This window comes from Takifugu rubripes, chromosome 8, assembly GCF_901000725.2.
Source record: "Takifugu rubripes chromosome 8, fTakRub1.2, whole genome shotgun sequence".
Taxonomy (NCBI): domain Eukaryota; kingdom Metazoa; phylum Chordata; class Actinopteri; order Tetraodontiformes; family Tetraodontidae; genus Takifugu; species Takifugu rubripes.
In genome coordinates, this window is record NC_042292.1 from 14,850,673 (window position 1) to 14,870,733 (window position 20,061).

Here is a 20,061-nt window from a genome sequence, read left to right on the forward strand (position 1 = left end):
ATGAGACGTCAAGTCTTATCGTTACTCCACAAAATCGTCACTCATGAGAAATCTTTACACTTTAGCAAATCAACAAATACAAACTCTGTAGGCCAAGAAGTTGCTGCCTTTCACTGGTACCTGCTCCATTGTTGCTTATCCGTCCTGTCAAAGATTTCCTTTAGAATGTGTCTGCGGACAAACTCATCGTAATTGTGTTGACTGCTTTTGTCCTGACAGGGAACCTTCACGTCGTCGCGCTCGGCCCTGGAAAACTGTCCTTTCCCCTCGTGCACGAGGAGGAAGATGGTGACGATGGTGACGAGAGCAAAGTTCATTTTTCTGGCCTGTGGAAAAAGAAAAACGTCGTTAAACAGAGTTGGTGCTGAAGACGTCCTTCATCTTCCTCTGCGAGGACGAACTTGAAGCTTACGTCTCAGCTGGAAGTCTGAAGAGTCCAGTTCTGCTGAGGACACCAGCAGCCTTTTAAACACCAGTGATGGGGAAGTCACACCAAACTTGCTAAAGTTTTAACACGTTTAAAACGGTTTCCTGTTTGTTGTTTCCTGTTTTGGAGGTTTGGAGTTGCTCTTTTTTCCTTATTTTTCTGACCGAAAGCCAGTCCAGAGCCGAGGTTCAAATCTGGGAACTTTTCTTCATTTGCACCTTAAATTTACCACATTTTCTTCGTATTTGCATTTTTTATTTGTCAAAGTTAAGCTCCTATTTGCACATTGACTGGTAGATCTCTGGATGGGGGATGAATGAAGGACAATCGTGGAGCTTCTCTTGATGCTCCGTTGCTAACAGTCCTGGGAGAAGTCCCACATCCAGGCCTCCTCACCACCGTCACCCTGTCCTCCCATTTATCTTTTCAGTCCTAACTGGAGCTTTGCAAGTGTGAACATGTTATATGATGCGTTCCTTCATTGCGTGTTTGATTTTGATCTCCTGCCGTTTGGAGTTTTCCTTTTTTCTGCTTTGATTCCGATCCCTCAAATGTTCCCAGGAACAGCAGGGTCGTACCCAAAGGTGTGAAACTGCTGACTCGTGGGAACGCCACATGTTTGACTCCGACAGGTCTTTGATGCGACACATCTGTCTTTGATGGGGACAGTTTTTGTCACTTTTCCAGCTGAGTTTTTGCACTCTTGCATGTCGGAGTTTCTGTTTCAGAAACATTTGCAGATATCAACCTTTTCTGTCAGACTCAATCCAAACTGCACGGAGTAGAATGGAATGTTTTGGTCTTCTTCAGGAGTGTCTCACTGCCTCGGAGCTGAAGAGCTCACCATTAAAGTCCAGCTTAGCAAATATCATGCTAGCGTGTGCGTGAGGCTCCCGGGGGGATCCATCAGTGTGCGCAGGTGGCGTCGAGTCCGTCCGGCCGCACATCGCTGAATGAATCGAACTCTGTGACACGATCTAACGTGCACTTTATTCACGCACAGCCACCGATAAAGAGAGGAAGTTGGGGACGAACTAGGCCGCTCTTTAGTTTTGCCAGTTCTTCTCCCCGATGTTGAACAGTTTAAGCGACAACAACCTGGCGCAGCATTTTTTTCATGAGTTCTGAAGCCTTTTTGGTTCAGTCGTGCCTAAAATTCTCTAAATCTATTTTAAATCCTGTTTAATTGATGACTCAATGCTTTCTTTTACTGGTTTTAATGAGAACAAACTTACATTGTGCACAAGTATAATTTGATGCAGTACATTGTCAGGTAAATTGGTTTTGCACACGTGTCTTTGATCTGTCAGTGATTTACACTGTTTGTCATCAATTTTCGATGAAATGTTGAAGACTTTGCTGTCGCTACTGACACGTTTTAGCATTTTAAAGTCGAGATTGTCCAGGACGGACTCTGCTGCCAGCAGAACTGTGAGCTATTGTACTGAAAATGCAGCTTTGCATACAAGCAGAAACACATATTTTCCTTCACTGAGGGTCTAATTAGAACAATTCACATTTTCAGCTGTCTGATTTGTCCATTTTTGATAATGAACAGGGAAACACTCGTTGCCCTGTTATTATCTTTTTCTGTTAGCTTTTCTTGTTTTGCACATATTTTCTTCATCATTTAAATCATAACTGTTAAAGTTTGGTTGTTACATCTGCAAGTCTCTCAAACGTTCTCAGCAGGTTCGTACTCGGAGGCGTCAAACTGAAATTTCACATTGACCCCAACATTTCAAGAACCGTAACCGTAGAGAGGAAGTTGTGGACAAATTAAGCTGATTTTCAGTTTCTCATCCGGATTTTTCATCTTTACATTGATCACCACATTTTGAAACATATTAAGTAAGTCCGACCCAACTCAGCCTGGATCAGATAAATATGCCCGAAATAACTTAAAAATGCATTCTAACACTTTTTTTCCCTGCATCTTTGTTACTTCAATGTTTCTGCTCAAAACGACACTTCAACTTATGGGATTTGAGCAGTTTCGTGTCGTGTTTGATGTTTATTTCTAAAAAAAATTCCAACAATATCCAGGAATTAAACATCAATTTATTGACATCGAATAAACTCGCAACCGTGACAGTTCAGTGGAACATCGACTAACAATGGTGAGCATACACACTTATGGTTCCTGAGACTAACAAACCTTAAGCAAAGCTATTTGTGTTGCAACAGTTTCTCGATGACCCGGTCCTCCATGACAACATGTGGAACCTGCCGGCAAAGCAGTGACAAGTGATGCCTCTAAAATCAACGTTCTTTATTCATTTGGTTGTTTCTTCACATCCCGGATCGTCACGTTGGCGTCGCTGAAGCCCCTCTGCCGAAGGGCCGCCGTGTACTAAAAGCAGAAACAAGAAAACGTTACATTTCACGACGCTGGAAGGTGTGAAAGTGGGGATGAAAAGGCGAGACCTGCTGTGAAAGATGAGCTCTGCTGTCTGGGTGTGTCAGGTCACACTCGGTCCGCAGCTCTGTCTTTAAAAAAATCTGACTCTGCGCTAAAAAACAAGGACAAATCAACGTTAACGCTCATTGGCCTCGCTTCACTAATTAAACCAAGATTACCTGAACACCAGTCGTACCTTGTGGCTCCTGGTCGGCAGGCTCGGGTGGCTCGCTTCCCTTTTCTACTTTTTCAAACAAAACGTACGCGTTAACATTATTTGTCAGGATAGTTTGGTGGTTAATGATGCCGCCTAGCGCACAGAGGGTCATGGGTTCCAACCCCGGTGTAGGATTATATTACGACCTTCAGGATGAGTTCACATACATTTTTGTATATCATAAAACAGCTGTGTAGCAGCTGGGTGGCTGAGAGACTCATGCTGCTGACTCTGGTGTAGGAATTTGCAGTTCAAACCCCCGTCAGGGTCTGCAGGTGAACCCTTGAGGGTACCCTCATACCCCTATGAGGGTACCCTCATACCCCTATGAGGGTACCTGTCTTTCCAGGGGAGCTGAGGCACCAGGCTTGGGGGGGGTCACAAATCAAACGTTAGCAGCAGTCATTTTATTTTACGAATACGTACGCTGGCAGAGAACGCTCATTTCGAGGTTGCACGTCCTGTCGTACCAGTGCTCTCCAGACATCGCCACGCAGCCCTCCGCGTTGTTCTTGTTATCGGGTTCATTCGGGGCCCAGGGCCCGAAGGAAGAGGTGGTGCTGTCAACCCACTTCCAGGAGTCTCTGTAAAGGCCGATCCAGGCCTCCTGGAGATGACGGTCCTTCAGTTTGTCTGCTAGGATCTGGTTGGTGGTTGAGAGCAACACAGCGGACAGATCCGTGTACAGGGTCCTGCAGTGGGCCAGAGCCTCAGACCAGCTTTTCTCCAGGTTCACCAGGACACCTAAATGTAGACAGAAGATCATCTTGAGGTGAGGTGGGGCTTATTGCGTCTACCCCATCAGCATCATCCTTCTCAATATCTGTGTCTCTGGACCAGCAACAGTTGCACACATCATACCATCGTCACAAAAGAAAGGCATCTGGACGGAGCAGTCGCGGTCCCTCCAGGAGCCGATGTCGCTGATGGAGGCGCAGCGCTCCGAGGAGTTGGCGTTGTCCGGCTCGCTTTGCTCCCACCGCAGGACAAAGTGACTGGAGGTATTCAGCGACCATCTCCAGCTGTTGACGTCGTCGCGGAGGCCGATCCAGAAGGAGACGTTCATGTCGTTGGTCATGTTGTAGATCATGCTGTGCTGCAGTTCGTCAGATATGGAGGCCAAGTCACCTCCGCGCTGTGAGCAGAGCTCCTGGGCGGCGTCCCAGCTCATCGTTTCAACGAGTAGCAAGAACGATTTCGTTTCTATAAATGACAGATGAGATTTGACAGCTCTAAGGATGAGGTCTAACTGTTGGCTTCTAGCTTCTGTCGTCCAGCTCGTTATTACCTGCTCGGATCTCCACGGTAACCATCAGCATCAGGCAGACTGAACATAAAACACAAACGTGCAACTAGTCAGGAGATTTTATTTACAGTTCTGTTTGGTCACGGCCGATGAGACGGAGGTACAAACCCAACAGGAGCATCTTTCCATCGTCCATCGTCTGTTGAGACTCGAGGTCTTGCCTCCTTCCTTCAGGCTCTCGCGCTGAACAAAATGTGGAGAACGTCTCGGAGGACGCACCCTGCTGGTGCATTTGGATGCTAAATGATTCGAGACTCTCGCACTTGCATCTCTTGTGGGTTAGACGCAGAAATAAAACCTGACTTTTACATGTGGCGCGTCCAGAAGCCCAACACGTGGAGGCGAAAGAAAACAAATGCAAACACAAGTAAATTTTTAAAAAAAAACCAAAACCAAATCTGCAAACTGACTGTTGTGTTTGGAAGCTCCGGAGATGACCACAGAGGAACTCGGGGAAAAGTTGAAAATTGGAAATATAAGGACAAATGTCAAATCAACACATCGCGTCCATTCATATTCCGCAGCAAACACACAATTTTAAATAAAGAATCAAAAGTCACTGAGAGAATGAAGCTTATCTTTATGACATGAAGTAATTACTGATATGGCGGCTTCATGAGCGCCGATTCTCCACACAGACTCTTCAGGATGTTCTCACGTTCACATTTACAAACTGTTCAAACTGGGTCGTTGTAGACAGGTGAGATCTGGATTTGACTTTTTTTTAACGATCGGAGCGACCAACAGGTGGCGCCCTTTCAAAAGAAAGACCAAAGCAATGAATGACAGAGAAAAGGCAAGGTCCAAACTGAATCAGACCAAATGAGGCTCGGTTCCGGAAGCTTTTGCTCATGTTTCCGAGTCTGCACTTTGCTGATGCTCCTCGACGGGTAGCTTCAGAACGCAGAAACACAGGAACCCGTCCAGGACCAGTTGGAAGTTCATGAAAAAGAGAAACCTCTCGTAAATCATGAAACTGTCCTCCAAGCGGTCCCAGTTCCCGAAAGGACCCTTCAGGCGCAGAATGAGAAATTTGGGGAGGTAGACGAAAAAAAACGTGACCATCGCGACCAGCACCACGGGTGTCTTCCCGGGGATGGTAGCCCTGTAGCAGGCCGTTAGCATGATGACCACAGCCATCCCAGAGTTTATAATGGACTCTCCGCTCAGCGCGACCGCGCTATAAAACATATAAAAGGGGATAAACACTACAAGGAAGAAGGCAACAAACATGGCGATCAACTGGAGCTTGGTTCCCAGATGTGGGTTGTGCATGAAAAGGACGCACTCCAGCGCGCACAACAGGTGTAAACCCTCCATGAACCCTTTGGACAGGACCAACAACCCAAAGGTTCGAACACACATGTAGTTGCAGGAAAAATAGCTGAGCTGAGCTGCGAGAACGACCGTGGTGACGATGTTCACGAGGTCGGCGAGGAGCAGCGCCCAGAGGCACTCGTGGACCACCTGGACTCCCCTGCGCTTGGCCACCTTGCACGAGAAGAAGAAGACGAGGCTCTCGGCCAGAAACCCGAGTCTGTCGAACTTGGCCACGAACGCCCAGATGAAGCTGAGAAGCCCCAGAAGTGTGTAGGTCAGGAGGAGCGCCACGGTCCGGGTGGCGTCGCCCACAACGGTTGCATTGAGGTGGCGGTCGGTGATGTTCTCCATCGCAGCGCCCCTGTTGGAGGGCAGAGAAGAGATCATCAACCAGAAACATCAGGGGATCTCCTGTACTTCTGGGGCCCTTTCACACCAGAGGGACGACTCCACCCTCGCTGGTGGCGCCACTTTGAGATGAAAGTGCCCCTTCAGGTCATTCAGGGGTCACGCCACAACAGCTCATCCTGTGGGGGGGCCTCAAGTTACTCCAACCGACCTCTGATTGAAACACTTTACTCCTCTTTGAGATGTGCGGTTAAAAAAAAAAGCAGCCAGGAATCAAATAAAGCAGGAAAGGTGGATCCTTACTTGGTTTCGCTCACGTCCTTCTTCTAAAAGACGGCGGTCGAAGGAGCACTTTTGTCTCCGTGTCGCACGTTTACGACTGCACAGGTTTCTGGGAAAGGTCCCGCCCTCCGCCGCTCGCAATAGAGACGTTTTACGATTCCTCCTGAAAGCTGCGACACAACTTAGAACGAGGCCACGTTAATCTTGCCCCTTTCAGGAAGTGTGGTTTGCTGCCAGGATGGGAAAGATTATCACGATATAAAGAGCGTTTCGTTATACAGGCGGTCGTAAACTGACGATGTGAGATAGCATTCAGACTTGGACTTTAATGCTCCTGAGGGAAATTGGTTGTAATCAGACGATGGCACCAATGCAGGCAATCAACAGGTGGGTCATGACGACAAACGAGCAGAGCAAAGCTCTCCCAGTCTTCGTTTGACCAACAATTGCCTGGAATTACCAGGAAAAAGGCCGCAGGGAACAACTGTGGCTCCATCTGACCGTGTGTGTGTCTGTGTGTCTGTGTGTGTAGTAAAAGATCCACCCTTTCCCTTCACACCAAGGCGACCTCACCTGCACTCACGGCTGCTCTGAGCCCCTCCTCCCCCTCCAGATAATGAATGTTAGTTACATTTCCTGAGAAGAAGCCAAAGAATTTCATTCTTGACATGATTTACAGCTCAGACAGCAGCAGAAACTAAGGACGGTTCCTTTTCAGGCATAATTTTAAGATGTCTGTCCTTTTCCTGGTCACACTATTCTAAAAGGGTTTTTCCCCCCATTAGAAGTGGTTTTTGTCATTTTCCCAGCAGTTTTACAAAGCGATTTAGTCTTCAGGGTATCTAAGAAGGGTTAATATTCATCTCTTGAAGGCTAATTTGAAAACCGACCAGCTAAAATTGTCATTAACTGTGCGTATTTCTTCACAAGTCTCTAGAAACGCCGCCGTTTTTGTGAAACGGAGGCAAAACCAGACAGAAAACCAACTACAGTTCCTTTGAATTTTATTACAAAAACAGGATTTCTCAGAATTAACAGTACAACAACTACTCAGAATGAACAAAACGAAGGGTGACAAGTGCCAGGCCGAGCGTGCGTGCGTGCGTGCGTGCGCGTGTGCACGTTTACAAACCCCGTTTAAAAAAGGAGAACGTGTCGGCCCCTCCCCCCCTGAGAAAAAGGCTTCATCTCGGCATAATTTTACAAACGATGAAACGAAACTGAAAGGAGGTGTCAAGTTCCGGGAGATCCAAAGGTTCACTTGGAAGAAAGAGCGTCTAATTATCCACTAGATACGAAATTTCTTTTTGAACAGAAAGTGAATGGTGCTGGCAATAAAAACCCGTTTCAACACACGTGCACACACGCACGCGCAAAACCCCGTAGAAGAAAGGAGAACAGAAGAGGAGGAGCGAGGAAGGAATGAAGAGGAGGGATCTAATGAAGTGACTGTCCTGCTGGTTCGTCATGACACTTCACTGACCAACACCAAAATAAGGGGTTCTACTTCTATGTACACATTATGTGTGTGAAGTATGAGTCAGGGGGCCGGTGGGGTCGAGGGTGGGCGTTCAGGTTTGGCAGTGTGTGACACGTTTAGGACCGTCGCTTCTTCTTGCTGGGTGGTGCTGATGATCGAACCTTCCTCTTCTTGGAGGTGGTCTCTTCGTCCTCGTAGTGGCTCTCTCTGTCCGCTAGAGGGCGACAGAGGCGGATATTACAAGGCCAGTTGACTGAAGCGAGAGTGTTTGGAAGCCGGGCGCTCACCTTTCCTGGCTTCTTCCTCCAGTTCGTCCCAGTCTTTCCCGCTCTCCTCCTCGCTGCCAATCGATGCGCTGTAATCTGCTGCACATCGCACAGGGAGCCGCTCAGCGCAAGGCGAACATTCCCTCACACAGAAACCTCTGAAATCTTACCAGAATCTTCCGTTTCCGAGTCGTAGTCCTCGTCGCTGTCTTCCTCCTCCTCCTCCTCCTCATCTGCAGACGGGTTGAACGTCTCGTCTTCCATCTCCGACTCTGAATCCGACCCTGCCGCACTTCCCTGAGATTGAGATTAAAAAAAAAAAAAAAAAAAAAAAAACCCTGACTGCCTAACAACACAAACACTCTGAACAGAACCGAGACGGGAGGATGACCGCACCTCGCCCTCCGGGTCCAAGAACGACCAACCTCCCTGCTCGAAGAAGCCCTCGGGATCGTCGACAATGGTCTTCATGATCTTGGTCCAGTTGAGGGACTGGACTCCTTCTGTGTACTTGATGTCGCAGGAGCTGAGGACAGAACATATAAAAGCATCAGTCTTATTCCAGACGCACCTTACGCTCACCGGGCCGATCGCTTACTTCAGCCACTCCTTGATGGGGTCCAGCGAGTTGACAGGGACGGCGTTGATCATCGTCACCTTCTTGCTGTAATCCTTGTAAACAATGACCACGTCGAAGTTCTTCAGGTGGAACTGCACGCGCTCAAAGTGGACCAACTCCACCTCGTCTAGAGTGACGACAAACGGCGGCTGGACGGAGACAGACGAGGACAAATGACGTTTACGCCGCCAACCACGCGCGGCGGACCCGATTCTGACCTTTGGGGTCACTCACCCACTCGGTGACGTTGACGAGGGAACTGGACGTGGGTTGTAGCAGGCAGGTGCTCCTGTAGGGGGCGCCCTGGAACCTACACACAAAGCCAAGACAGTCAGCTTCTAGCCCGGTTCAGGCTTCTCTCTGGACCGGCATGTTTTCGGGCCAGCTGCTCACCCCAGGTCTCTGAAGGGCACCTCGAACTCCAGCTCCTCTTTAGTCAGCGTCTCCACCTTCTCGATGAAGTTCTTGAAGGCCGACTTGAGCTTGTGCCTCATCTCGCGCTCCATCTGCTCGGCGTACAGGTCGTCCCGGTCGTGCATGTGCTGGTGTTTGCCCAGGTCGGTGGTGATCTCGCCCACCTCGGTGTAGAACTGCACGTCTGTGTGGCGTCTCTTCCCGAACATGATGGCGTTCTGTGGCGAGAAGGAAGAAGAGTTTACGCCTCTCTGCTGCCACGTGTCCCGTTTCCAGGGGTGGGGCTGGTCCCATCCGCTGTCGGCTTCAGAACCCAACGTTTACTTCCGACCCACGACTTACGGCCGTGCATCCAGGCGTACATATCATTATATAGATATCCAGACTCAGGTATGAACCTACCTTGAGGTGGAAGTGCAGGACGATGATCATCTCCCCGTCACACGGCTGGAAGATGGCGTGCTTGATGTTGTTGTAAAGAATGTCCACTTTGTCGCCGCGGACCGACGTGAAGCGGAAACCTGGAGGAGGGAGGGTTACTCGTTAGTGGAAGTGCCGATGTGTCCCGGAGCGGGCGGATTTCCTCCCTCCCACCGTTGGTGTGCGCCTCCAGGGAGCCCTGCATCCTCTTCTGCGCGATGTTGGGTCTGATGTAAAGGTCTTTGAGCTTGGGGTTGCTGCGGTTCAGGTTGATGACCAGCGAGTCCTGCTTGACGATGCCCTCCTTTTCCTTCTCCTCCGCCTCCCTGGTCTTGTAGCGCTTCTGCACCTCTTTGATGATGCGGAAGGCGTTCTGCAGGTTGGTCGAGGGGACCGATGTGTCGCCGGGGGTCTTCAGGTTGGACGCCCGATACGTGCTGGTCAGAGAACCAAAGCGTTCCAAAATTAGCTGCTGCCGAGGCTGAAGAGAAGCTCACTTCTGCTCCCTGGACGGAACACTCACATTTCCTTGACAAAGGTGGCGTCTGGGTTGGGGAAGATGTTTCCTTCCTGTCGACCCAAATAGCTGCCGGGGACGTAGAAGTTGATCCTCAGGTAGGTGTAGTCTCCTTCTACGGACATACTGATGTTCTAGCGGAGGAACCAGGAGAACGTTCAGAAAGGCTGTTGCGCAGTGCGCCGGCGTCCGCGTTGCCGTGCCGTTACCTTGATGGTGGCGATGTGGAATGGTGTGGCGATCCCGAAGACGGGCATGACGACGGTCTCGTATTTTTTGTCGATGAAGATCTTCATGTCTCTGATGTCTTTTTCTCTGGGCATCTGGGAGACGTTCTTGTAGGAGACGTTTGATTTTCGGGCCCTGCGGAGACAAGCGGTTTAAGCCAACGTTCCGTCGCCCCGGAGACGACCAAACGCGCGCTCACTTCTGGATCTGCTGCTCCCCCTTCTGCTCCGTCAGACGCCGCTTGGCTTCTTCGTTCAGGTGGTTGGCCAGCTCCTTCTGGTGGGCTCGCCTCTTCTCCTCCGCCGTCATCTCGTTCTGCGGTTAACAACAGACTCGACTGAGTGGCGTCACGGAAACGAGGGAGTGCGAGTTTTAAGCCAGAAAAGGAAAGTATGGGACGAGCTAAAACATACATGCAGAATACGGATGTGTGACATGGACTTACATGATAGAAGGAAATTAAAACGCACAAAAAGACTCATTCAAATGTAAAATGAATTAACTTTCTCCCTTTTTTAAAAAGGAAATTAAGCTGAAGCAGTTCAGTTGTGTTAAAAACAAAAAAAAAACAATCAATACTTACCTTCCCAAGTAGCTGATAAGAGTACAAAAAAAACATTCACACTCTTAGTTATTAACACTCGGAAGGCGGCACATTAACAATGAGCACCAGTCCTCTTCAGCTACTCCGCAAGACTCACTTCCATATTTCTAACGGTAAAAACCTGACCCAAACACAGCGACAGGTTTTAACCTGGAATCTGTGCACGTCCACACTCACTCTGGTTCTGTCCGCCAGCAGGGCTGCGCTGCGAGCTCCCTTCCCCAGCAGCTCCTCGGCGTCGTCTCCATCCTCCTCTTCGTCGTCCTCGTCGTCGTTCTGACAGACAGGAAACGCTTTTAAACTCAGTTATCACAACGTCCAGGGTGACGGAGTCAGAAATGATCATTTTCCTACAACATCGACCGTGGACGTGTTTCTGCTGCATTAACAGGTTTTGGCCACAGGGGGGCAGCAGCTGTGTGGAAGGGACCCACCTTTAAAAAGATCCCCACATTTTTGATCTTTTTCTTGACTGGTGTGAGAATGGCAGCGGGTTCTTCCTGCGACATAAACATCCCATTTCAGACATGAAGCCTTTCGACGTCGTTCGGCGGTTTAGAAACGTTTGCGTTGTCGTCGCTGGACGACTGACAAGTGTGCGATACCTCGTTGATCATCACCGTGTCGCCGATAAACAGGGCATACTTCTTGTCCTCGTCCTTCCTGCCATCTTTATTCACGAGGTCGGCGAAGCCTAAGCTGATGCTCAACACCATGCCTGAACACACACACACACACACACACACACACACAGTTCAACATCTGCATTTACTCCAGACATGGAGCATAGATAAGTCTCAGAAATCTCACCTTTTTTCAGCCTGTACTGATTTTTAGCGTTTAAAACCAGAGATCCTTCCCTGAACTCGATTCCCATCGCGAAGCTAAAGAGAGGAGAGACGACGTGTGAGTGCACGAGCGCACACCCGAGCAGCTGGAGGCCCGAGTTTGAAGTGGTTTACCCGAGGTTCTTGGTCAGTTTGGCCACGAGGTCCGCCTTCTCCTTCTTCACGTAGTCCAGAGCAGTGTTGTAAGCGTCACAGATTTTCACACCTGCGTAAGAAAGTAAAAGTTCCAACCCGGCAACACGGGTCACCGAGCTGCGTCTGACTTTTCCCGCGCTGCTGCGGCGCCCCTGAACTCACCGTGTTTCAGCTGTTTGAGCAGCTCCTCCTCCACCTGCAGCAGAAAGTTGTAGTTGTCCTGCATCTCCTGGGTGGGGTCCACCATGAGGGTGCGCACCAGGTTAGAGCAGTACGACTTGTAACGGATGCCCATGGCGCAGGTGATGGCGCCGAAGTGCATGTGGTTCTTATCACTGGAGAAGAGAATTTTAAAAGGATCAAAGTCGACGTTGCCTGGGACGCCGAGCACCTTCTCTGCCCTGCGGACGCTGCGTTGGGCTACCTGACCACGCTGAACTTGAGGCTGTAGTTGCCTCCGCTCTGGATGATGGGGGGGTAGCACATCTCCACCGAGGACGGATCCGCACCGCCCAGATACTTCTTCTCCTCGATGGCCTTCTCTACAGACTCCGCCAGTTTGCTGTGACGAACTTTCTGTTTGAGGAAAATGAAGGTAAATTACAAACGGGAATGATTTGGACACATCGCCCTCCTCGTCGGTTTACAGCCGCTTCCCCTCCTCACCTCATCGGCGTCAACGATCTCCATGACTCGCTCCTTGAAGAACTTGGAGTACACTTCGCTGGTGATGGCCGCCGCCTTCTTCATCATGCTCAGCTCGCCATCTTCCTTCACCGCCATTGTGTACGCGACCACGGCGCTGATGTCCACCTGCACGTACGCGGCAAAGGGAAAAGAGGGTAAACCAGCAGACACCGACTGGTCATGTGATGTGGAGGGATGGATTGGGTTGTACCTTCTCCAGGCCTTCAGAGTTGAGGGCGTCGTTCCAGCTCTTCATGTACTCTCCCGGGAATTTGTCCTTGCTGAACACTCCCACAGTTTTTCCGTCTTTGCTGTTCTTGATCGCCTCGATCATCTTGTCAAAGTTGGCTTTGTTGCTTTCATTCTGACACAAACCAACAGCACAAACACACAGTTTTAATTCCACATCATCCTGTTGAGCTGCAGAATTAATGATTATCCCAGGAAAAGAGACGTTAAGGACGTCCGTTGTTTAAGAGTAGTTCTCAGAAGTTGAATTAAAAAAAAAACCACACACTTAAATGACATGAAACAGGCTGCATTTATATGAGATTACCTTCTCTCTGGTCAGCAGTGTGATGGGTGGGACGCTGTTGGCATTCTCATTGCCTTTCGTTATGGCCACCTGTTTGAGGAAATCCACCTTCTTCTTGCTGGCGAGGAAGAATATTTTGGTGTCACAGAACACCATGATGGTGTCCGTCAACTCGTAGCCAAACAGCCACGTCTGCAAAACAGTAATAATGAGGGGAAATTCACCATTTCTTTCTGCTGACACTCATGCAGGAATGCAGGTTAAAGTCCACACTTGGCGGCCTGGTTGTGCACCTGAATGGCTGTCGATTTGGCGTACACGATCTCCTCATCCACTCCCACAGACACTACGATGGCGTCGATTTTGCCGAACTCATCTTCTCCCTTCTGCAAGGCAAACAAAAGCAATTTAGATAAGACAATTGGAAGCATTTAAACGGCACATTTGGGGGAGTTGCAGCTCAAGATGAATGAATGAAACCTGGGTCCAGAGGACGGCTCCATCTACAAACGTAACGGCAACACTAAAACAGAATTAGTGTTGCCGGGAAAAAACGGGAAAAAACCACAAGTTCCTCTCTTTTTGTACATTTTTCATATTTCCTACATATACTGTATTTTTAATGTGCTACTTTTTGTGCCATATGAAACTTTACGTAAGTGTAAATGTAAACATAGGGAGGGCCAATCAGACAAATATATCTGTTACCATACGTATGGTTTTAAGAACAGTTGCAGACAATTTTTACTAACTAAATTAATTAAACACAAATCCCGGATATCAAATTTGGTTGACCCCAAAGTCATCATGTTGCCCTGTCACCTAGACTCCGAGTCACTCTTTAGTTCACCACGATTACTTTGTGGGCCTTAATTACTTCTGTCAGTAGGCCTAATTGCAGTGATTGGAAAAGCAATGAGTTGAGTCCTCACAGCAGTCAGCTGCCGGCTCCTCATTATGTGGTTACGCTCTTATCCTGTCAATAAAGCTGCCAACATTTCCAACCAGCTCGGCATGTTTGGACTTCACCAACTAACAAGATCACGACTCAAGACAGAATGTATAATTATTGAATGTGCTTCAATTTGTGCACTTTTAACTCACAATGCTGCTTTGCAAGTCACTTTCATAAATTAAATTGACTTTAATCCTGTCGCAAATGTTGAGCACAACACAGTGAAAATGGCGAGGGGTATTAGTATTTTAGACAGCAACGGTTTACAAGTGTGCCTTGTAAACCAAAGTGTGTCCAAACCACTTCCACTTTACAAACTGTGAACTCCTCTCTGTCCCACCTGTTGAAGGCCTCAGTATATTTTGGCTCATGTTCTGCCGCTCTTGTTCTTCGCGGAGCCTCGCTGTCCACGCCGGTCTTGCTGCAGCTACAAGGACTGTCAATTGTTGGCTTCAGTTTCTCTCCAATTTAGAAAGTGCAAGGCAGCGATCCACAGTTTTGAGGCTCTGAAATATGACACACCTCAGTGGTTTGGTTAAACAAATGGGAAGTACGTGTGTAGGAAAGGCCTTGAGGTCGGGCGTCCAGGAAGAATCGGCCCTGGTTTATCGAATATCACGTTGTCTCTCTTCAATTTTCTCTCTCCCTACTTTTCGCAGCTTGCAGCCCAGGTCCTGGAAGATCTGGATGATGAAGACATCGGCTTTGGGCTTGTGGATGAGAAGAAAGACTCTGCGGTTGCCAAGAAACTGGGTAAGTGTTTTTGGTAGAGGCTTGTCTGGTAGATACATGGCCCTGAAAACTCCTGCCGAGTTCCCCTGAAAGTTATGTGCTTTCTATTTTTTTTCCCACTATTCGAACATTTGATGTGCAAGACAATTAAGTTTAATTCAGCATTATTTGAATGTATGTTGCAGCTGAGAAGCCTTATCCACAAAGCTAATTCCTCAATTCAATCAACCTGATTTACTTCGTAAGGTTGCCTACAGGTATTCTCAGGTGTCTAACAAAATCTCTACTATATGGCCATTGTAGAATACAGGTCACAGGAACCTTGCAACATTTGCACCCACCACTTTGTGGTCAGCCAAGAAATTGCTATAACATATATGATATATACACACATACATGTACCGTATTTTCAGGACCATAAGGTGCACCATATTAAAAGGTGCAGTCTCAGTTATGTGTGCTATTTCTGTATTTAACACAAACATAAGGCGCACCGGATTATAGGGCAAAACATACCAGTACGCTATCTTAAAACATGCATGCTAGTGTGTATTTAGCAATGCACTCACATACATCATCTTCTGTGTCCGAAATGAACAAAATGAATCTGAAATGGCTTTTGCGAAAGCTGAAAAGCATTTACAGATTTTGGAACTCGGTGCACACATAAGGCGCACCGCACTATAAAGCGCCCCGTCCATTTTGGAGAAAATTTAAGACGTTTAAGTGCGCCTTACGGTCGCCAAAATACGGTATATTAATGTGGTTTGATTTCTAGTTTATAACAGAACTGCAACTTTGCTTGTGATCCCCCTTCCCCCAGAAAAAACCCAGTTGATAGCAAACAAAGAAGAAACTAACTGGCAGCAATGCGTGAAAAGCTCATGTTGGCAAATCTTGCAGTTCTAAAAACCGCATTTTGAAACAGTCCATTTCTAACCATAGTGATTGCTGATGAACTCGCCTGAAACCAGGACCGAAAATCAGATTTTTTTCAGCCGCCTGAGGAAAAGTTCATGTTACAATTCTGCTCTCTAGTGTTTGAAGACGTCGACTGTCGGTGCTGAAAACTGTTATCTGTGGACTATCAGGATTTAATCAGATTGGACTTTTATCTATATTCTCGCATGTTGGCTCTTTAATATTAAATCCAGGTGAGTGACATTTGTAAATGCAGAAAATGTTTAAACCCGAAAATGAGTTCCCGAGGATGCATGTGTGAATAGGCTAAACTTTAGCCTATTCACACATGCATCCTCTTTGGCTTCCTGTATGAAGCATATGTTACAACCCTCAAAATCATAAACAAACTCTCATTTTCTCATCAGGTCTGGATGAGGTGGAGAGTATTTACATCTTTGCCGATAACGAGATCATCGAGTACGATGGCGAGCTGGCCGCCGACACCCTGGTGGAGTTCCTCTATGATGTAAGACGCCTGTGTGATGTCAGCAGCATGTGTGAGCGGTGAGGTTGTGGTGCTCACGTGAGTCTCGATCCCGGTTCGTAGGTCATCGAAGAGCCCGTGGAGATCATCGACAACGAGCGCGAGCTGAAGGGCTTCCACAACATGGATGATGTCATCAAGCTGGTGGGCTATTTCAAGAGCGAGAAATCTCCCCGTAGGTTCAAGGCTCCACTTCAGGCTCATTTGTTCTGTTTGTTTTCTTTAATGATTTTTCTCCTTTATTACTCAGACTTTATCGAGTACGACGATGCCGCAGAGGAGTTTCACCCCTTCATTAAGTTCTTTGCCACGTTTGACCCAAAGGTTTAAAAAAACGTCAATGCAATTTGTTAAATTCTAATATTGATTTTGGACGACAGTGAGCGTAGGAAAAGTCAGCCTATTTTTTCCCATGTTTCTTTTCTCATCCTGTTATTTCAGATTGCGAAGAAACTGAAGCTAAAGATGAACGAGGTCGACTTTTACGAGCCGTTCATGGAGGAGCCCGTCACCATTCCGGGGAAACCTTATATCGAGTCTGAGCTCGTCGAGTATATCGAACAGCACGACAGGTCAGCTAATGGTTTTAACAAGATTCAGACCACAGAAGTTCAAATTCACCGTTGGATTTGGCAAAAGAATTCTCTTTTACACATTCGAGTGATAAAATAAAACTAAATTACAATTTAAACTGGATTAGATATGTAGAAGAGGTGTACTGTGTTCATTCTTTGAATTAAGGGAAGTTTAGAGCTTCTCCTTCCTGGAAGAGATTCAGTAGCTCTGCCTGATTTAAAAAAGTAAAAAACAGCTAATCCAAGTTAACCTTGATTTATTAAACTGTGTTAATCTGACTGAAATCCTACTAAATCGGATTTCCTGTAGTCAGATTAACACAGTAATAAGGTGAACAGTGGAATTTACTGCCTGCCTTCTTAATCCTGCTCAGGCTTGGAAATTCCTCCCTCATGTCAACACCAAAAATGGCTTAAAGACCCCAAAATGGAACAATAAAAAACCATGAAAACCACAGCCAGACACTGGTGTTTAACCAATCATCAGATGGGTTGTTGGCAGCACCAATCCTGATTCTTCTTCTGTTGTTTTAAACGTTCCAGGCCCACTCTGAGGAAGCTTCACCCTCACAGCATGTATGAGATTTGGGTAAGAGAAACTCTCTGATAATATTTGTTTACATTGGCAAACCCTGACATTCTCAGCGTCTTTGCGTTTCCACAGGAGGACGACATCGACGGAGAGCACATCGTCGCCTTCGCCGAGGAGGACGACCCAGGTTTGGGACTCAGGATTTGATCTTGCGTAATGGCCAGCTCATTTATCTGACCCGTTCTCCTGTACGCTCACTCAGACGGTTATGAGTTCCTGGAAATCCTGAAGGAGGTGGCGCAGGAGAACACCAACAACCCCAACCTCAGCATCATCTGGATCGACCCTGACGAGTTTCCCCTGGTAACCTTCATCCATATTTATCATGAGGAGGTCATAGAAACCCAGCCGTCTTTACCTTCCCCCCATCTCTTGTAGCTGGTGCCGTACTGGGAGAAGACCTTCCGCATCGACCTTTCCTCTCCTCAGATCGGTGTGGTGGACGTTGAGGATGTGAGCTGCAGCCACCTAAAGTCAATCTTCTCATTGGTTTTGGTTTGTCAGAGCTTGAACTTTTGGTTGTGTGGATGTGTTGGCGCAGGCCGACAGCGTCTGGATGGAAATGGACGATGACGAGGACATGCCCACCGCCGACGAGCTGGAGCAGTGGATCGAGGACGTGCTGTCCGGAAAGATTGACCCTGATGATGACGACGAGGAAGATGGTGACGACGACGATGATGATGATGATGATGATGATGATGATGATGATGATGATGACGACGACGATGATGATGATGACGACGATGATGACGACGACGATGATGATGACGACGACGATGATGACGACGACGATGATGACGACGACGACGATGATGACGAAGACGACGATGATGATGACGACGACGACGATGATGACGAAGACGACGATGATGATGACGACGACGATAATGATGAAGACGACGAATAAATGTTCACTGCTATCATACACTTATGGATAATTTAGCCAGCTGTGGTTAAACCTTGATTTTGTAACCCTTGAGGCAGGCTCTGTCTACTTCCTGTATGGTTTCCTGTAAGGGACAAATCTCACCACCCAGCAGGAGACACTTTTATCTGCAGAATTCCAAAGCAGAGGATTGTAACAGATATATAATATTTCACCTCACAGCTGGGAGGCGAATGTGAGCGAAGAAGCTAACGTCCCTTTTCCGTCTGTCCTCACAGACTGCGGTTTGTCCGCTGCTGTTTTCTCCATTTTGCTGATGATTCAATATTTTCTACCCGTGACAAACACTTGTACTGTTTTTCAATAAGAATAAACCTACATTCACCGGACAGTCTTAAGTACACTTTAGTATCTTTTCAGAGAAGGGGATTTTCTGTGTGTCCCCGCTGACACTTCCCATATTTCATCGTATTTACCTCTAGAAATAGTTACACATTGAACGGGTGCAGGAAATGTGTTTATTTAACTGCAAAAGGCGAAATAAGCACGTATACAGCGCAGTTCTAACAAGACAAGATGATTCTAACATAATAATTCTGGAACTCTGCTACCAGTATTCTAGCTTTGCCTGCGAGCAGAAACGCCTAATAAGATGTTTTCATTAATTGATGGGTCGATTGTTGCTACAGTTTTTATCTCCTGCTGTTTGACTCTTAAATTTTTCATAATGAACAGGGAGGCGCTTGTTACCTACTTTCTCACAGGCCAGAACTACTTTGTGACGACGCACGCTCACATTTTTGACAGAGCATTCTGACACAACATCGTATATTTTCATTTCTGACTTGCTGATGCACAGGTTGCCACCGCCCACCACCCGGCTGCCAGCAGTGCCACAAACTTGGACGACTTGAGCCTCAGTGGCCTGGATGAAGGACTGCACCGGAACCCTGCCACACAGGCCTTTCTTTACCAGGTAGCTGTAACCAGACGCAGAGTTATTGCAACTTACGGCATTAAAGGAACTAACCTCATTTCAACTGTTACCTCTTCCATTTTCTGACATCGTCTCCGTTAAAGTCCTTATTGAGAATGTGCCTGTTGACAAACTGCTGGTATTTATCTCCACGGTTCTCCTGCTGGCAGGGCTGAGGGTTGGTGACGCCAGGATCCGCCCAGGAAACGCTGCCCTTTCCCTCACGGATGAGGAGGGATACGGCACGTCTGTGAAACTGATGTGCTGAGAAAAACAGCGACCTTTTATAGTTGGGGAGGTAGAGTTCAAACCACAACCCGCTGTTTTAATACCTTTTTAGGTGATATTTCCCTTGGGGTTTTTTTGGTTTTTATTTTATTTTTTTTACCCTTCCCACAGTAATGCTCGGTTTTCTGTATTTAAGCCTCATAGCTAACAACTTTTATAAGTAATTTAGCTTATTATTATTTTAATTCTGGTCCCACACTGACATGCATCAAAATGATAGTTTGAACTTTTAAGATCTCCGACTGTCTCCGAATTCATCTTAAAAAAGCAATGAAGATACAGATTCTAACTGAGAAGGTTCTTGTATACTATTCTCAAAACCTACATGAGCACACACATCCTTCTATCTTCTATCTTTGTGAGGACTTTAACCTCCCAACTAAATGCTCAACCCTAACCGTCCACTTCAATACCAGATTGTAGCACTACAACAGCTCTTTGAACATGTGAAGACCAGACAAAAGTCTTCATTTTCATAGTAGAATGGGTATTTTTGGTTCTCAAATCATAGCATATACAAGAAGACACATCAGATGTCACCTTAGATGCTGTC

At 47.3% G+C, this 20,061-nt stretch overlaps 4 protein-coding genes across 6 annotated transcripts in view; 1 reads left to right on the top strand and 3 right to left on the bottom strand.

The window, feature by feature from the left end:
- casq1b (calsequestrin 1b) overlaps nucleotides 1–18,635 on the top strand; it is a 37,350-nt gene extending 18,715 nt beyond the window's left edge. Inside the window, exons 2-11 of the mRNA XM_003977835.3 lie at nucleotides 14,669–14,762; nucleotides 16,070–16,170; nucleotides 16,252–16,363; nucleotides 16,439–16,512; nucleotides 16,630–16,760; nucleotides 17,307–17,352; nucleotides 17,428–17,482; nucleotides 17,558–17,658; nucleotides 17,734–17,808; nucleotides 17,897–18,635. Of these exons, the coding sequence (XP_003977884.2) occupies nucleotides 14,669–14,762; nucleotides 16,070–16,170; nucleotides 16,252–16,363; nucleotides 16,439–16,512; nucleotides 16,630–16,760; nucleotides 17,307–17,352; nucleotides 17,428–17,482; nucleotides 17,558–17,658; nucleotides 17,734–17,808; nucleotides 17,897–18,265 (1,158 nt within the window). The 3' untranslated portion in view covers nucleotides 18,266–18,635. The remainder of the gene's footprint in view (nucleotides 1–14,668; nucleotides 14,763–16,069; nucleotides 16,171–16,251; nucleotides 16,364–16,438; nucleotides 16,513–16,629; nucleotides 16,761–17,306; nucleotides 17,353–17,427; nucleotides 17,483–17,557; nucleotides 17,659–17,733; nucleotides 17,809–17,896) is intronic.
- On the bottom strand, nucleotides 2,475–4,633 carry LOC115250633 (C-type mannose receptor 2-like). Of its 2 annotated transcripts, none has more exons than XM_029839844.1 (7): nucleotides 4,460–4,633; nucleotides 4,334–4,372; nucleotides 3,907–4,248; nucleotides 3,472–3,789; nucleotides 3,025–3,069; nucleotides 2,855–2,940; nucleotides 2,475–2,780 (listed from the first exon to the last, which is right to left on the bottom strand). In XM_029839844.1, the coding sequence occupies exons 1-7, from the start codon at nucleotides 4,581–4,583 to the stop codon at nucleotides 2,700–2,702; spliced, it is 1,035 nt and encodes a 344-aa protein (XP_029695704.1). In that variant the 5' UTR covers nucleotides 4,584–4,633; the 3' UTR covers nucleotides 2,475–2,699. The 2 variants fall into 2 exon arrangements, with proteins under 2 accessions (XP_029695704.1, XP_029695705.1); XM_029839845.1 differs by having other exon boundaries at nucleotides 2,694–2,780; nucleotides 2,855–2,935.
- LOC115250634 (uncharacterized) lies at nucleotides 4,931–6,558 on the bottom strand. Its single transcript, XM_029839846.1, has 2 exons — nucleotides 6,323–6,558; nucleotides 4,931–6,032 (listed from the first exon to the last, which is right to left on the bottom strand). The coding sequence occupies exon 2, from the start codon at nucleotides 6,020–6,022 to the stop codon at nucleotides 5,201–5,203; it is 822 nt and encodes a 273-aa protein (XP_029695706.1). The 5' UTR covers nucleotides 6,023–6,032; nucleotides 6,323–6,558; the 3' UTR covers nucleotides 4,931–5,200.
- On the bottom strand, nucleotides 7,289–13,500 carry LOC115250632 (FACT complex subunit SPT16-like). 2 transcript variants are annotated; one of them, XM_029839842.1, is made up of 24 exons: nucleotides 13,348–13,500; nucleotides 13,076–13,246; nucleotides 12,731–12,883; nucleotides 12,499–12,645; nucleotides 12,257–12,408; nucleotides 11,995–12,167; nucleotides 11,812–11,902; nucleotides 11,660–11,733; nucleotides 11,455–11,567; nucleotides 11,284–11,349; nucleotides 11,027–11,125; nucleotides 10,829–10,840; nucleotides 10,445–10,560; nucleotides 10,227–10,380; nucleotides 10,024–10,151; nucleotides 9,675–9,937; nucleotides 9,483–9,601; nucleotides 9,060–9,298; nucleotides 8,901–8,976; nucleotides 8,646–8,815; nucleotides 8,444–8,573; nucleotides 8,218–8,344; nucleotides 8,069–8,146; nucleotides 7,289–7,995 (listed from the first exon to the last, which is right to left on the bottom strand). In XM_029839842.1, exons 1-24 carry the CDS (start codon nucleotides 13,483–13,485, stop codon nucleotides 7,898–7,900), a joined length of 3,087 nt encoding a protein of 1,028 aa, XP_029695702.1. In that variant the 5' UTR covers nucleotides 13,486–13,500; the 3' UTR covers nucleotides 7,289–7,897. The 2 variants fall into 2 exon arrangements, with proteins under 2 accessions (XP_029695702.1, XP_029695703.1); XM_029839843.1 differs by lacking the exon at nucleotides 10,829–10,840.
- Nucleotides 18,636–20,061: the final 1,426 nt, after the last annotated feature.

Excerpts from the sequence above, each read along its gene's own strand:
- LOC115250633 (XM_029839844.1), bottom strand. The coding sequence starts at position 4,583 with ATGCACCAGCAGGGTGCGTCCTCCGAGACGTTCTCCACATTTTGTTCA. Across the intron at positions 4,249-4,333 it reads TACCGTGGAGATCCGAGCAG|AAACGAAATCGTTCTTGCTA; the intron begins GTAATAACGAGC and ends TGTCATTTATAG. Across the intron at positions 2,781-2,854 it reads GAGCTCATCTTTCACAGCAG|TACACGGCGGCCCTTCGGCA; the intron begins GTCTCGCCTTTT and ends TTCTGCTTTTAG.
- LOC115250634 (XM_029839846.1), bottom strand. The coding sequence starts at position 6,022 with ATGGAGAACATCACCGACCGCCACCTCAATGCAACCGTTGTGGGCGAC.
- LOC115250632 (XM_029839842.1), bottom strand. The coding sequence starts at position 13,485 with ATGCTTCCAATTGTCTTATCTAAATTGCTTTTGTTTGCCTTGCAGAAG. Across the intron at positions 13,247-13,347 it reads CCAAATCGACAGCCATTCAG|ACGTGGCTGTTTGGCTACGA; the intron begins GTGCACAACCAG and ends ACTGTTTTGCAG. Across the intron at positions 8,816-8,900 it reads TCGTCAACGTCACCGAGTGG|CCGCCGTTTGTCGTCACTCT; the intron begins GTGAGTGACCCC and ends GTCTCCGTCCAG.